Source organism: Calliphora vicina, chromosome 2 (assembly GCF_958450345.1).
Source record: "Calliphora vicina chromosome 2, idCalVici1.1, whole genome shotgun sequence".
NCBI lineage: Eukaryota > Metazoa > Arthropoda > Insecta > Diptera > Calliphoridae > Calliphora > Calliphora vicina.
The window spans coordinates 78,007,201-78,024,167 of NC_088781.1; the positions used below are offsets into that span (position 1 = coordinate 78,007,201).

The 16,967-nt window shown below is 31.3% G+C and overlaps 2 protein-coding genes and 1 long non-coding RNA gene across 4 annotated transcripts in view; 2 read left to right on the forward strand and 1 right to left on the reverse strand.

Annotated features, from left to right (window-relative positions):
- Positions 1-4,119: 4,119 nt before the first annotated feature.
- Positions 4,120-5,592, reverse strand: LOC135950586 (uncharacterized). The gene has a single exon (XM_065500121.1). It carries the CDS (start codon positions 5,590-5,592, stop codon positions 4,120-4,122), a length of 1,473 nt encoding a protein of 490 aa, XP_065356193.1.
- A 5,953-nt stretch (positions 5,593-11,545) lies between these two features.
- Positions 11,546-12,500, forward strand: LOC135952469 (uncharacterized). 2 transcript variants are annotated; one of them, XR_010576037.1, is made up of 3 exons: positions 11,546-11,689; positions 11,747-11,864; positions 11,956-12,500. It is a non-coding gene; the product is annotated as an uncharacterized LOC135952469 (long non-coding RNA). The 2 variants fall into 2 exon arrangements; XR_010576036.1 differs by lacking the exon at positions 11,956-12,500 and having other exon boundaries at positions 11,747-11,950.
- Positions 12,501-13,319: 819 nt separating this feature from the next.
- Mulk (acylglycerol kinase-like protein Mulk) overlaps positions 13,320-16,967 on the forward strand; it is a 69,727-nt gene continuing 66,079 nt past the window's right edge. Inside the window, exons 1-2 of the mRNA XM_065501312.1 lie at positions 13,320-13,475; positions 13,533-13,650. Of these exons, the coding sequence (XP_065357384.1) occupies positions 13,375-13,475; positions 13,533-13,650 (219 nt within the window). The 5' untranslated portion in view covers positions 13,320-13,374. The remainder of the gene's footprint in view (positions 13,476-13,532; positions 13,651-16,967) is intronic.

A 16,967-nucleotide genomic window follows, 5' to 3' on the forward strand; every position in this document is an offset into this window, starting at 1 on the left:
TATTGTATCCGACCGTGGTACTGCATTTACGGCGAAGGCTTTTGAAGATTATTGTGAAAGCAATAATATACATCACATAAGAACAGCAGTCCGTACTCCACGTGCCAACGGTCAGGTTGAGCGAGTCAACCAAACCGTTTTATCATTTCTGCGTACCACCATCGAAGATCCGAAGGTATGGGATGAATCGTTACACATATTGCAGTGGTCAATTAATTCGCAAAATAACGCAACTTCTGGATTCAGCCCTAATGAACTAATCTTCGATTACAAGCCCATCGATTTAGTACAGAATCGGATACTAGCTGCCATACAGGACGATACAACTAATGAATCGACATCATCGATCCATGAAAAACTAAATTTAGCTGTACAGAATATCGAGCGTGAACGTGAAAGGTGGAAAAGGAGATTTGATAGCAAACACAGCCGCCCTACTATTTATGACGAAGGTGATTTAATTCTTATACGACATGAGCCGCCAGCAATAGGTGAATCAAGGAAACTCGAACCTAAATATAAGGGTCCGTACCAGGTGGCGAGAGTCCTTGGGAACGATCGCTACCTTATTGAAGATATTCCTGGTTTGCAAATAAGTTCACGTAAATTTTGTTCCGTGTTTAGCTCAGATAAGATGCGAAAATGGTGTGATGGATCTCCCGAGCTTGATGATATTGATGAGGAGGAAGTCGAGGACGACTTATAATCAGGATTGGCCGAGCTGTCAACCCTGAAACCACTACGCCGGTAGACAACCCTGACAAATATGAAATATACAACTCTGTCGTTTGGCGTCTCTGAATTTTTAAAAGAAACGGATATATATAATTGGGGCATGTAGCAAGCTTGTCGACAACGTAGAAACAAGCTATTGTAAAACGCGAAGTATTTTAATGAATTGAATAATTAATTTAAGTTTTGTTTAAATAATGAATGTTTCCTTTTAATTAAACTAAAAGCGTATTGACAATTATTTAATCAGTCAATCTATCAGTTGACAAGTGTTTCTGTATTTGAATGCGAAAACAGACAATACAGATTCTGTTCTTATTGGAATATTTCCACTAATTAAATGTCAAATGCAAGACAAACGTCAACGAAAGAAAGAAATTATAATAAAACAAAAACAGCGAAAGGCTAAAAAATTTAAAATGCCAAAATATAACAATTGTGTTTTATTGATTGTAATTTTTGTGTACTTACATGTGTATTAGAGTGACAATCAGTTGTATGGAAAAAAATTTTTGTTAAAATTTTGAAGAGTGCCGAGTGAAATATTGTGACACTAGGCCTAAATGTTAAGTGCTGAAAATTTGAGCCAAATCGGGCAACGATTTCTGGACGCTCATCGAGGTCAAAGTTCAGAAATATGCAAAATTTTACTGTTAATATGGAATAAATAGGTGAAACTCGTTAACTTTCTGCATTGTTTTCTAGAAATATGTAGATTTATTTATATTAATGAATATTACATTAAAAAAAAGTTTTGGAAATTAACCCTGCCAAAATTAAAGAAAAATGCAAATTTTTCAGTTTTTGAAAAAATTTTGCTACTAAATAAATACTTTTGCAATTGAATGCAAAAGAAACGAAATATGTATGTAATTATCGTTGTAATGAGATATAAATGACAAAATTTGATTAAAAAATTTTAAAGTTATTACAATTTCGCCAGACCATTAACGTGTTTCAGGCCACTTTAACAAAAAATTTAGGAAAAAAATTAAGATATTTCGAGAAAAATTAAAATAAAAGCTAATTTTTACTTAAAATATGTCCATATTTACTTGTATATGAGTTTTTGTCTTCGTAGGATACCGTTAACCTATTCGCAGGTATGGCCAAAAAAAATAATTTTTTAACGGTTGTTTCAAAACTCCATTTTCAAATTTTTAAAAATTTTGTTAAACAAATTTCAGATTTTTTCGATCATCACATTGGGGTTTATTGAGATCAAAATAGGGAATAAAAATATGAAAAAAATATGTCAATAACTCTTACAGTTTTTCCGTACCTGCGATTTAAATTTTGCGTTTTTCAAGAAAAACTAATTTTTTGTCCATATTTAGGCGAATAAGTCCAATTTCCTTACTGTTATAAATTTTAAGTAAAACTTATTCAACTTATCAACTTATAAGTTGCATTAAAATCGGCCCAAAAATATATAACATTTCGCTATCTTTTCATTAGAAATTCCAAATATTGAAAAATTTTACCGATTTTAGTAAAACTTTCAGACCATATTTAAAATTACCAGGATTATAATACTATGAATAAGTTTTACTTAAAATTTATAACAGTAAGGAAATTGGGCTTATTCGCCTAAATATGGACAAAAAATTTGTTTTTCTTGAAAAACGCTCGGCAATTTTAATAAAAGCTCGAATAAAACACTACTTAATGTGTGATTTTTGCGAAGATTATCTTCAAGCTACTACAATCTGTCTTGAAGATTTTCATCGAAACTTAGTGATTTCATCAATATACTCACCCCCAAGATTCTCAATTACAGAAAGTCAATATAATAGATTTTTTAAATCACTAGGCCCCCGTTTCCTGGCTGCTGGCGATTATAATGCTAAGCACACATTCTGTGGATCACGACTGATTACCCCTAAAGGTCGTGTTTTGTTCGACTCAATTTCTAAAATGGGTTTGCATGTGCTTTCGAGCGGCCAACCTACTTACTGGCCTACTGACCCACGAAAAATACCGGATGTTATTGGTTTTAGCGTGATGAAAAATATCCCTAGAGAAATGATTCAAATTGAATCCTCGCTGGAGCTATCTTCAGATCTCTCACCCACAATTATTACTTTATTGAGCCCCCTAGAAATTGTATCCCCGACTGGTAATTTAGCGATGGCAGGCACAAGAATAAATTGGCTCAAATATAAAAAAATACCTCAGTACACATTACTCGGAAAACATACCGCTAAGAACACCAGAAAACATCGATCACTCTCTTATCAATTGTATCAATTGATTGTATAAAAAGACTTAAAAAGTTCTTGGAATTTCAAAAAATGGAATCATTGAATAAATATTTAGAAAGCCTGGACGCAACCCCGCAATCGGATTACTCATTATGGCGAGCAACAAAAAGTCTTAAAAGACCCGTTATATGTAAGTCCGCCTTGCGAAATTCAAGTGGCGGTTGGGCAAGAAATGATACTGAAAAAGGGAATCTGTTTGTTAATCATTTAAAAAAAGTATTTACACCGAACACATCAAACGAAGCAATTGAGTTGCCACCTGTTGCACCCCATTTTGGAGCAGCCGTACCCCTACGTTTTGAGGTTCGAGAGATCGAAAATGCTATTGTTGATTTAAATCCCAAGAAAGCGCCTGGTATGGACAAGATCAGCAACAAGATACTTATGGAGCTACCCCGGATAGCAATAAAAATAATTCTTTTTATTTTTAATGCTATATTACGACTTGAATATTATCCTCCAGAATGGAAGGTTTCACTGGTTACCATGATACCCAAGCCGGGAAAAGATCACACAAAAGTAGAATCATACAGACCCATCAGCCTATTGTCTAATATATCAAAACTATTTGAGAAGATACTTATGAACAAGTTGTACCCGATGTTAACTGAAAACAATTGTATTCCGAATCATCAATTTGGATTTAGAAGAAAACACAGTACTATCGAACAAACCCATAGACTTGTAAATATGGTGAGAAAAGCGTTTGAAGAAAAGAAATACTTTTTTTTTTTTTTTTTTTTTTAGTTTTTAAGATTCCAATCTTACGGGCTATTTATGGTCAATCATTTGTTACCAAATGTGTAAATAAAAATCAAAGTATTTTCATTTTTATTATTATTTACCCAACGTTTCGTTTGTTTGTTTCAAACTTCTTCAGGGGTTTTCTTTTATTGTTGAATTCTAGCGACAAAAACATATAAATATTTTATTATAAATCATTGAAAAACTTAAGATATCACAGTTCAACTTACGAAATTCTATTGTTTACATTGTCAATTAACTTATTATTTAAAAAACTGGACTTCACGACACAGAATTAATAAATAAATAAATAATCATTACAACACAAACATATACTATAAGTCAAACTTAATACTAATATCACAGAACTTCAACTGATTTAATAATTAAATATTGCAGCGGAATATTGCAGTTTTGTGTTATCCTTGTCCTCTTTCGTGTTCATTGTATTGTGTATTTTTTGTTGTATTCTTAAGCTTTCAAGAGTGTATCGTTTGTTCTCTTTTTGTTCTCTGTCCAATATCTTAATATTGTCAAAATCCATCTTATGATTGCACTCCTTTACGTGCAGAGATAATGCCGTCGTTATTTTTCCTTTTTCAATATCAGTTTTGTGTTCATTAACTCTCGTCCCCAACATTCTCTTTGTCGTACCAATGTAAACCAAGTTACATCTCTCCCTTTCATTACCGTCACATTTTATCTCATAGACCACATTATCACTCTTAAGTTTGTCAATTGTTGTTTTGTTGTTTGTAAATAGATGCCTCAGTGTCATATTTGATTTGTAAGCTATTGTTGTTGTTTTCTCTGTGATCATTCTCTTCATTGTTTTTGTCTCCGTTAGTTTGGGAATAAATGGTACACTGTAAAAAACTTTTTCCTCCTCAGTGTTTGGATTTTTCTGCTGTTTTTCATATTTTAGTACTTTGTTGATTAAATTGTTCGTCATATATGTTGGGTAACTATTCTTTGTAAGTATTTTTCTTATTCTATTAATATTGGTTTTCCTGTATTCAACATCACTTATCTGTAATACTTTCCTTATTAAATTCGTCGCTGTACTTATCTTCATTTTCAATGGTTGTGTAGAGTTGAAGTTAACCATTCTACCTGAAGATGTGGGTTTCGTGTACCAATTTGTCCTTATTCTTCCATTATCCTTGATGATATTGATGTCCAGATACGGTATTGACATATTCTTCTCGCGTTCTATTGTAAATTGTATCTTATTGTGATAAACGTTCATTGTTTTTAATATCTTCTCTTCGTCCGATTTCCTTATAATCGCAAACAAGTCATCCACATACTTAGTGATAAACTTAATCTCTATATTATTAGCCCTTAATTCGTCAATTACATCGTCCAGTAGTGTGTCAAGTACAATATTTGCAATTGTTGGCGATAGGGGGTTTCCCATTGGCATACCATATGTTTGATGGTAAAATTTATTGTCAAAAGTGAGATAGTTATTATCAGTTAAACAAAACTGAAGAATTTTCAAAAATGTTTGCCTTGGTATTGCCGTGTGTTCCTTAAGTGTTTTCCATTTGTCAAGTATATTCCTTATAGCCAAGTGAATCGGTATATTAGTGAATAATGATACCACGTCGAAAGAGACCATAATATCGTCATTTTCCAATGAGACGCTTTCCAGTTTTCGTTTTAATTCTACTGAATTTTGTATATTGTATTTGGGCGACACAATATTCCTCAAAATTGTTCCAATATACTTCGAAAGACTGTAACACGGTACCTTCATGGATGCAGATATCGGTCGAAGTGGTATTCCGTCTTTGTGTATCTTTGGCAGTCCATATAACTCAGGTGCTGCTGCCGCTTGTGTCGTCATGTTGAATTTCTCGTATCTGGTAATGTACCCATCTTTTCCCAATTGTGTAATTAAGTTATTGTTCCTTTTCTGAAGACTAGTTGTTGGGTCAATTTCAATTTTCCTGTATGTGCTCTTGTCATCTAATAATTGGTACATTTTCTCCATATAATCTCTCCTATATAATATCACAGTTTTATTCCCCTTGTCTGCCGTAGTTATAATTATGTCCTTCTCGTGTTTCTTAATGAAGTTCCTGGTGACCTCGTATATACTCAGTATAAATTTATCTTTCTCCGTATTCCTAAGATTCCTCTTGAAGTATGCAATTCTGTTCGCTATTTTCGATCGCGTTATGTCCTTTTCTGTATCATCTTTTATACCCTGAACCCATTGTTCCATGTCAGCTATAAGCGGTATAGGTGTGAAATTCTTTCTATCTACTGGTATTGCAAACTTGTTCCCCAGTGATAATAACCATTTATGTTCCATTTCAAACTCTATACTCGTGTGGTTAATAAACCAGTCGTCATTGTATACGAGGTTCAGTTTCTCAAACCTCTCGTGTTTCAATTTCGTCATCTTCATTGAATGTGTAAGTTTTATCCTCGATCTGATATTGTAAAATTTATCCCACTGTTGGTTCTTGAATTTCGTAAGTTCCATTTTGTCAAGTGTATTTTTCATCCCCTTTTCAATCTTTCTGATCTCTGATCTTGTATATGTTGTGTTTGTATGTGTATCTTTTATCTCTATGTTCAATAACCTTGCGTGTAAGTTTGTCTCTATTTTCTCTATGTCTATCCGTGATGTTTCTGTTGTAACTATACTGTTCTGCACTCTTCATCGACATCTCTCAAGCGTTTGATAAGGTATGGCATGCTGGATTAATATACAAATTGAATCAAAATTTACCGGCAAACACACATAAGCTGTTGGAAAGCTATTTAACTGGTCGAACATTTAAGGTTAAACTGCACAACCCATTGAAGCTGGAGTCCCCCAAGGCAGTACCCTGGGACCTTTTTTATATTTGATGTATTCGTCTGATATGCCAACTAACAATCGCACTCATATCAACATTTGCTGATGATACTGTTATTCTAAGCATTCATGAAAACCCTCAAGAAGCGTCTCGTTACTTACAAAACCACATATTTGAATTAGAAAAATGGTTAACCTAGCGTTTACACATGCAAGTAACAGTTCGAAAAACACAATACATACATACTTTTGCACTAACACAATCACACATGCAGCCACTTGCAGCTCACTGCCTACTGAATTTAGGTGGACAGTGATTTTCGACACTTTCATACAAGTGATGACAAATAGAGTTGCCAATAAATAGCTTTTAAAAAATTTATCAGAAGGTGGTAAAATAATAATTATATTTTTAACTTATTTTATGTATTTTTGTAAAAGAAAATAGTACAAATGACCACTAATGCTTATCGTTTTCGTAAAAATAGCAATTTCATTAGTTTTAATAAATAAAATTGTTACTAATATCTATAAAAATTGTTAACCTAACATTTTCCCCAGAAATTTTTATATTTGAATATCATGGTAACACTTTATTGTTATGAATAAAAATAATAAAATTTGGTTTCAAGCCGCAAATGGACTTAAAAATAACAAATGCTGATATATAAAAGGTTTATTTATCGAATTAGCTGTAATATTCTTATATTTGTGGCATTTTGAAGACATCATTCTCCTTCGCTAACATTTACAAAATGAACTTTTACTTGCATGTGTAAACGCTCAAGCAACTTGTAGACATTTCGATGTATTTTCGACATTTTCGATAATAATACGTATTATCAACTTTCATCAATCTACTTGCATGTGTAAACGCAGCGTAAAACAATGGAAAATTAAAGTCGACGAGCAAAAATGTACACACATTACATTTACATTGCGTAGATAATCATGCCCCCTATTCATATCAATAACCAAACAATAATTCAACAATCGGAAGTGAAATACCTCGGAATACATCTCCATCGTCGCCTTACATGGAAAAGTCATATAGATGCAAAGTTGACTCAAATGAAATTGAAATCAATTCAAATTAATTGGCTGGCTTATTGGCAGAAACTCCATGCTTAGTTTAGATTGTAAACTTCTACTTTATAACATGATCATAAAACAGATATGGTGTTATGGCATACAGTTATTGGGCACGGCCACAGCGTCAAATGTAGAAAAGATCCAAAGACGCCAAAACAAGTTTCTAAGAATGATCACAGTTGCCCCCTGGTATATCAAAATCGCGAATATACACAAAGATCTAAACGTGCCCATTGTAAAAACTGAAATCTCGAAAAATGTACAAAAATATTTAAAAAAAACTTGAAGTTCACCCAAACCCGCTGGCCCGCAACATATTAGATAACCGTGGCCACACTCGATTAAGAAGGAGGGACACAGCAGACCTAATCTAGAATGAAGAATGCCAATTTAACCAAAACAACCATGCACACAAAATTTTTTCGTCCGGCACTGGCTGGACTAATTAAATAATAATATTAGATATAAGATTTGAACCACTTATTGTTAGTTCATTAAATAATGAAGATACAATAAATAAATGAAGAAAAAAAAACAAAAAAACAAAATGTTGAACCAAAGGAGATACAGGGTTAATTTCCAAAACTTTTTTTAATGTAATATTCATTAATATAAATAAATCTACATATTTCTAGAAAACAATGCAGAAAGCTAACGAGTTTCACCTATTTATTCCATATTAACAGTAAAATTTTGCATATATCAGAACTTTGACCTCGATGCGCGTCCAGAAATCGTTGCCCGATTTGGCTCAAAATTACACTTACATTTTCGGCTGATTTGGGTTCCATATTTATACATACGAATTTAAAAATATCTATATTTTTTAAAATTTAGTTTTTCTCACACCAATTTCAAATGTGACTTGTTTTGACAGTTCTTTTGAGAAACTTTTCGCAAAATATTGTTACAGAAACACTTTTTCTCACATCCTTCCAATAATTGCTGGAAAATTATTTAAATGACAGATAATTCTCGCAAACTCAAGATACAGAAAGAAACACTTGTGCGAGAAAAAACCTATTTTGTTTCATTCTACACTGTTTTTGTTCCAATTCAATATTTTCATGCGGAAAGTTTTTCGATTCGAGAAATACAGAAGCGGGCGGGCTACTGGTCTATTCAAAAAACGCATATTTTTTATGTAAAATTCAACTTTAGGGCAAAAATTCTCAAATCGCATAGTCGATATCAATATATACACAGAAAAAAGTTTCAACCTAAATATTATGATTTGATTTCATTGATTTCAATTCATAACATTTATAAATAATTTCTTAAATAGTATGATTTTGTTCATATTTTATGTTTTCAAAAAAAAAAAAAAATCTAGAAGGCTTGAAAAATATTATTTCAATTTCATTTATATTTTTATGTTCAAAAATGTTAGAAATTTTCCTTTGGAAATTTTTTATTTTTTTATGATTTTCAGCTACAAAATGAGAAAAAATGCGCGAAATTCACTAAATTTTGTTAAAAGGATGAAATGCTTTAATGTTTTATTATGATTAATGATATTTTTTTAGTTTCAAATATTTATAATTCATCTCAATATATGGCTATTATGCAAACATTTTTAAAATAATTCATTAGATAATACAATTATAATGCAATTTATTATAAAATACCATACAATTTACGTAAAAAAAGCAAAAAAAATCCGTCATGTACAATTTTATAATATTTATGAACATGTTCTTATTCTCAATGAAAATAGTTTGGGAAAAAAAAGTCAGTTCGATTAATAATATTTATTACAAAATTCATTCCAATTATGAATTTCTTTTTTCTGTGTAGTTACCTATTTTTGATGGCCCAATATGTTCTTAATTATTTTGTAAAGGGTTCCGATAACGCCACCTCTAGTATGGATATTATAGGGAAAAAACAAAAAAATCCCATTTTTGGGATTTTTCAAGATACTTGATAACAAATTACAAAATTTGTTTTTATTTTTTCATTTTAAATAGAAAAATCTACATAACAGTGAAATTTCATTAAAAATAAAATCAATAAAAAGCATTTTTTTCAGAAAAGTATTCCATGAATTTTTTTAATTGTCAAAAGTTATATACATTTTTGAAAAGTAGACAAAATCCTCTATCCATTGATATATATATAACATGTCTACCTTATGTTTTTTGCGTAGCAAATTAATTAGGGAAAACCTCGGTATCAAAAATTATAATTTTTTTTTAATTTAAAACATTTGATGTAAAGTTAGCTTTTCAGACAGTACAAATTCATTATACATCCTCTTAGAAATTATTTAGATAACTTAAAAAGAATAAAAGTACTTTTTTCCCAAAAAATAGTGAAAAATCGCCTTTTTTAATTTTTTTAAATTCAAATTCATTTAACTTTGGATTCAGTCATGGTTTTTAATCAATTCTTTCTTTATTTGATATATATGTACATCTGTTGTTAATCCTACAAAATGGAGAAAATAGGGTTGGTAAAAATGTTGAAAATTTAATTTTTAAATGCGAATATCTCCCAGCTATAAGTTATAATTAATATATACGATGAGGTTTTATGTAGTGCTCGTTGATAAGATTCTATATATGTATTTTTTTGGAAATCGGAACACAAACGAAGAAATAGGATCATTTTTAAAATTGAACATACCCGAGGTGTCCTATTTTGGGGACCCTGGTCCCTCTCCTGGTGGGCTCATGAGGTCCAAATTCAAAACTTAAACTCGATTACACTACCTCTTTGCGCGTCATTCAAATCGGACAAAGGGTTTAGAAGTTACAGATTTATTTCCATCTTTTTTTTCTCATACCACTGTGTGCCGTCTGACCCCCCTTTAAGTAATATTAATGCAAATGGAAATAAAAGCAAAAAACTTAAAAACTAAGAAATACTAGAAAACTACAATTTAATTTTAACAAAAATTACTAGTTGGAATTTAGGTATAAGCAGGTTAATCAAAAATGGCCAAAACAAATCGTTGCTGATTTATTACGGGAAAACTACAATTTAATTTTAATAAAAATTACTAGTTGGAATTTAGGTATAAGAAGGTTAATACCTAAATAAGAAGGATAATACCTAAATAAGAAGGTTAATGCTAAAAATCGTGTGAATGTTTCCAGAAAAAAATGGGATCCTCCAAAATGGCAAAAAAAAAAAAACGTTGCTGATTTATTCTCTTAATATTCACATTGATCTTGATTTATACCGTTTATTTATTTAAAATTTTATTTTTGTGGTGAAAAAAATGTCAAAACAATAGAATTTTCAATAAAATTTAAGAAAATGTGAGTATTTATACATTTTAAAAGGAATAAAATAAGAAAATTGTGTGTATAAAACAATTGTTACTGGAAAAGCGTTCATTTATTTTTTACTATTTTTGAGAACTTAATAGAGGAATTTTGTAAATTCTGATTTTACTCTCTCGTTGCAAGTATTTACTGGGAAAGTAAATGAACCTATTGCCTATTACTTATAATTAGCTATTTTTACTTCCCGATTTTCTTAATTCCCATAACTTCGGTATTTTGACTTCCCGGTTTTTTAAATTCCCAAAATCTAAAATAATTCTTCGACGCTATCTTGGCCCACGTACAACATCTACAAAAAAATAACAATCATCTGTTTCTGGATTGTTTTGTTCACAGGCAAAGTAAAAATTAATAAAGTAGACTAAGTAGAACAGCTGACAATTTTTTTTTATTCAGTTTGTACTGTCAATTCACTTGTGGTTGTTGTGGCGAAAAATACAACAAACCCAAAAACAAAAACAACAATAGGCGACTTTGACAGTTCACTTACTTTTTAACAATAACAAAGTACCTGTTGTTTCTGTAAATGTTTTATTTGTTGTAGTACTGTCGCTACTTTATTAATTTACTTTGTTCACGGCCGTACATTTTTATGCACCCTAATTCAGTATTGTTGGTTTGATTTGATGACCAGTGTTAAAATTTAATATGGAGAAAATTATACTATTTACAAAAAGTCATTGGAAAAAATTGAGTATCGCATCAATTCCAGTTGTGTATGGAATTATCTACATTAAAAATGAATATCAGTAAGATTTTAAATAATAATTTGTTTTATATACTTTAAAATATTTTACTATTTACAGAATTTCTAGGCACATGAGATATATTTGCAATGAGGTTAACAAGCATTCCATTCCAAAGCCTACTAATGTTCTTGTAGTTTTGAATCCTGTTGCTAATAAGAAGAGTTGCGAAAAAATGGTATTTATAATTAAAACGCTTAAATTAAGATTAACGTCACATATATTATATATTTTATGTCCCGAATAAAACAATATACAAACTTCCGAAGGTGTGCTGCTACACGTTCAATATACAGTGGCTCCAACGAATAATCGGACAAGATTTTGTCTGATGTAAATGTGCTCTAAACATCAAAATAATGCACAAAAAAAATATTTTTTTTAACAAAAATTACTAGTTGGAATTTAGGTATAAGCAGGTTAATCAAAAATGGCCAAAACAAATCGTTGCTGATTTATTACGGGAAAACTACAATTTAATTTTAATAAAAATTACTAGTTGGAATTTAGGTATAAGAAGGTTAATACCTAAATAAGAAGGATAATACCTAAATAAGAAGGTTAATGCTAAAAATCGTGTGAATGTTTCCAGAAAAAAATGGGATCCTCCAAAATGGCAAAAAAAAAAAAACGTTGCTGATTTATTCTCTTAATATTCACATTGATCTTGATTTATACCGTTTATTTATTTAAAATTTTATTTTTGTGGTGAAAAAAATGTCAAAACAATAGAATTTTCAATAAAATTTAAGAAAATGTGAGTATTTATACATTTTAAAAGGAATAAAATAAGAAAATTGTGTGTATAAAACAATTGTTACTGGAAAAGCGTTCATTTATTTTTTACTATTTTTGAGAACTTAATAGAGGAATTTTGTAAATTCTGATTTTACTCTCTCGTTGCAAGTATTTACTGGGAAAGTAAATGAACCTATTGCCTATTACTTATAATTAGCTATTTTTACTTCCCGATTTTCTTAATTCCCATAACTTCGGTATTTTGACTTCCCGGTTTTTTAAATTCCCAAAATCTAAAATAATTCTTCGACGCTATCTTGGCCCACGTACAACATCTACAAAAAAATAACAATCATCTGTTTCTGGATTGTTTTGTTCACAGGCAAAGTAAAAATTAATAAAGTAGACTAAGTAGAACAGCTGACAATTTTTTTTTATTCAGTTTGTACTGTCAATTCACTTGTGGTTGTTGTGGCGAAAAATACAACAAACCCAAAAACAAAAACAACAATAGGCGACTTTGACAGTTCACTTACTTTTTAACAATAACAAAGTACCTGTTGTTTCTGTAAATGTTTTATTTGTTGTAGTACTGTCCAAGGCGAATTTATAGAAGGTGACGACAGAACTACAACAAATACAACATATACAAAAACAACAGGTACTTTGTTTTTGTAAAAAGATAAGTGAACTGTCAAAGTTGCCTGTGGTTGTTTTTGCTTTTGGGTTTGTTGTATTTTTCGCCACAACAAACACAAGTGAATTGACAGTTCACTTGTCTAAACAACTGAATAAAAAAAATAATCAGCTGTTCTTCTGTCGTCACCTTCTATAGATTCGCCTTGGTACTGTCGCTACTTTATTAATTTACTTTGTTCACGGCCGTACATTTTTATGCACCCTAATTCAGTATTGTTGGTTTGATTTGATGACCAGTGTTAAAATTTAATATGGAGAAAATTATACTATTTACAAAAAGTCATTGGAAAAAATTGAGTATCGCATCAATTCCAGTTGTGTATGGAATTATCTACATTAAAAATGAATATCAGTAAGATTTTAAATAATAATTTGTTTTATATACTTTAAAATATTTTACTATTTACAGAATTTCTAGGCACATGAGATATGTTTGCAATGAGGTTAACAAGCATTCCATTCCAAAGCCTACTAATGTTCTTGTAGTTTTGAATCCTGTTGCTAATAAGAAGAGTTGCGAAAAAATGGTATTTATAATTAAAACGCTTAAATTAAGATTAACGTCACATATATTATATATTTTATGTCCCGAATAAAACAATATACAAACTTCCGAAGGTGTGCTGCTACACGTTCAATATACAGTGGCTCCAACGAATAATCGGACAAGATTTTGTCTGATGTAAATGTGCTCTAAACATCAAAATAATGCACAAAAAAAATATTTTTTTTCGCTGATATTTACACTCCACATACCAATATACAGTGAATGTCACTTAAAATCGTACACCATCGTAGTAAAATTTTATTCATTAGTTTTAGAAAGTTGATGTTTTGGAAATATTTTAAAATACTATTTTTATATTGTGTGTGCTATTACATATCAGAAAATATGGTATAATTTTAATTGCCCTTGTATGGCATCAATCCAAGTTTTCCAAAATTGTTATAAAAATAAAACAAAGTTCAAGTTTAAATTAGAGACGAAGATCTCTTTTTATTGTAAATAAATATTACCTCGTAGAAGGAATATATTGCGTTTTTTAGTAAGATGCACGTAGTGCTTATGTCGAAGACAATAGTGTGTGTTTTTTAATGCTAAAATAACAAGCTTAATTTGGTGGCAAACAATATTTAAGGTCCCGTTAACGGTTTACTAGCTAGAATCTAGTAAAATACTTCCAGCAAAGTTGCATAAAAAAAGGAAGCAACAATAGATTCTAACGTTGCTAAAAATAGTATAATACGTTTAATGTAGTTATTACAAAAAGGATGCAACATAAACATTGCCGGCCACCTTGCAACATTAATGTGTGTTGTAATGTTAATAGCATAGGTATGGTTTTTAGACAGATCCATAAACTGAATGGTTTTTAGACAGATCCATCAACTGAATGGTTTTTAGACAGATCCATCAACTGACCCTTGCGGGCAATGGTTTTTAGACAGATCCATCAACTGAATGGTTTTTAGACAGATCCATCAACTGACCATTAAAGGTATTGTTTTTATAAAGAATATAGTAAAATAATACATACTAGGGTAAATCGTAAATATATTTCAATGAGATTTTTTAATGATAATGTAAATATACAATTCGAGTGTTAGTTAAAATGTTGAATTCATTTGTGTTTAATTCATAGATGTAGATCCATAGTAATAAAAAGAGGAATAATCAAATGACAGCATTAGGTCTTTTAGGAAATCCCGAGTTAGTGAAATACCATTAACTGATAATTATATAGAATTAACTGGACCTGTCTGTATCCAGCCAAAAATTGTTCTCTGAGCCAACAATGACCCTAATAGGTCTCGTCGAATTTCCGGTAACATAATTTGCGGATATAAATCAGCCCCAATAAGAATATCAACAGGCCGGCTATCGAAAGGACTGGAATCTGCCAAATGAAGATTTGCCAATAATCCTTTAATGTCGGCGTTTACAGAAATCGAAGGCAAATTCCCCGATATATCTGGCAAAACAAAGGCCTTGGTGGTATTAAGTACTACAGAAGAATCCAAATCAGAGCCGATCTTCAGAGAACAAGCCTTTCTCGAAACTACAGAAACCGTATTATTTACGCCAGAAACTTTAGCATTTGCAGAATGCGTGGGAAGTTTAAACCTTTTTCGTAATCGATTACTAACGAATGAACATTCCGAAGCTGAATCAATAAGACCTCGGACCTGATACCTATTGCCATTATGTGTGATATTTACTGATGCAGTTCCTAAGATAACAGATTGATTTTGACGTGTATGAAATACTTGTCGAGTTTGCGTAACATTAGTAGAAGTAGAAGGTTGATGATAACTCGGTGTCGAGTTAGTGATTCGAATAATCTCTGCAGAACTCTGACCGGAAGAAGTCGTAGGCCATTCCAAGTTTGAATTTTTTATTGGCTCTTGATGAAGCATAGTATGGTGTCGATTATCGCAAATTAAACAATTATTATTGCTTTTACAATTGCTGACATGATGTGTTCTTGAAAGACAATTATAACAACAGTTATTTTCGTTCACAGCTAAAATCCTGTTAGTTATTGGAAGACTCTTAAATCGTCGACAAGAGCGTAAAAAGAGGGATTGGTTAGGACATAAATACAATAAATATTTGAAGAAGTAACATCGTCAGAAGGTACAGAATAGTTCACGTGGTGTGACTTTGTTTCCAAAACATTACCCTTAAGATTGTGAAGACAGTCCAATGTCAGAATTCTTTCCGTCAGAAAGTTATTCAAATCATTCCAAAGGGAAAGAGCCGTCTTGTCCTTTACGCTCTGTTCCCAAAGAGAAACTGTCGATGAAGGTAGCCTTTGAATGCATATAAAGATGATAATTGGGTCCCAATTATCAGTAGACACTTTATAAATAGAAAGGGATGTAAGACAACTATTAATTCCGCGTTGTAAGGTCTTAAGTCCGACACTAGTTTCCTTGTCAAAGGATGGCAAACTAAACAGAAATTTCAGTTGGTTGTTTACTAACATACGAGGATTCTCATATGCAATCTTAAGATCCCGCCAGGCTACTTCAAAGCCCTCATTACTCAACGTACTTTTCAAAACAATATCCTTAGCTTCACCTTCGGTCTTACGTATTAAATGACAAAGACGTTCTACATTACTAAGGCGCGAGCTGTTTTATAAATCGCCGTAAATAAATCTCTAAAGGCCGGCCAAGAATCATAATCCCCTCCAAATGCGTCGACATCGCAAGGGGGTAGAGTCAAAGTATGCCCAGAATCAGAATTCACTACTGGCGAATCACTTGCGTTCGGTACCGATTTAAATTTGCTCACCTTCTCATTAATCGAACCTAAACATTTCATATAGGTTACATATGTGACCTGATATTTAGACGCAGCTACATCTACATCACTAGGCTCTGTATCAGAATTCTCCAAAAAATCTAAACAGGCCTCATATGTTGTTTTAACTTTCTCCCATAATACTTTTATTTCAGCGCTCTGAACCTCCAAGGTATAAACATTATGAATGTCCTCAGGAAAATCATTAAAATCTGCCTCAAAAGCAATAAGAGCATCCGATGCTCTAATGAATCTATTAAGTGGAGTGACTGGCATTTTCCTTATTCAATTTTCGATTATATATAAAAATTAATTACAAAAATATAAAAAAAATTAAAAAAAATATATCCCGAAACTATGTTGTAGTCAAACTGACCGACCGTAGGGTGACCAATACAATGTAAGAAGAGGAATATATTATTGTTATTGTAATTTACAGATGTAAATCTGTAAACAAATAATCGCCCAAAAGAAAATGTAAGAAATACTAATTTGTATGCGATAATAATAATAATATCGACAATGATCACGTTA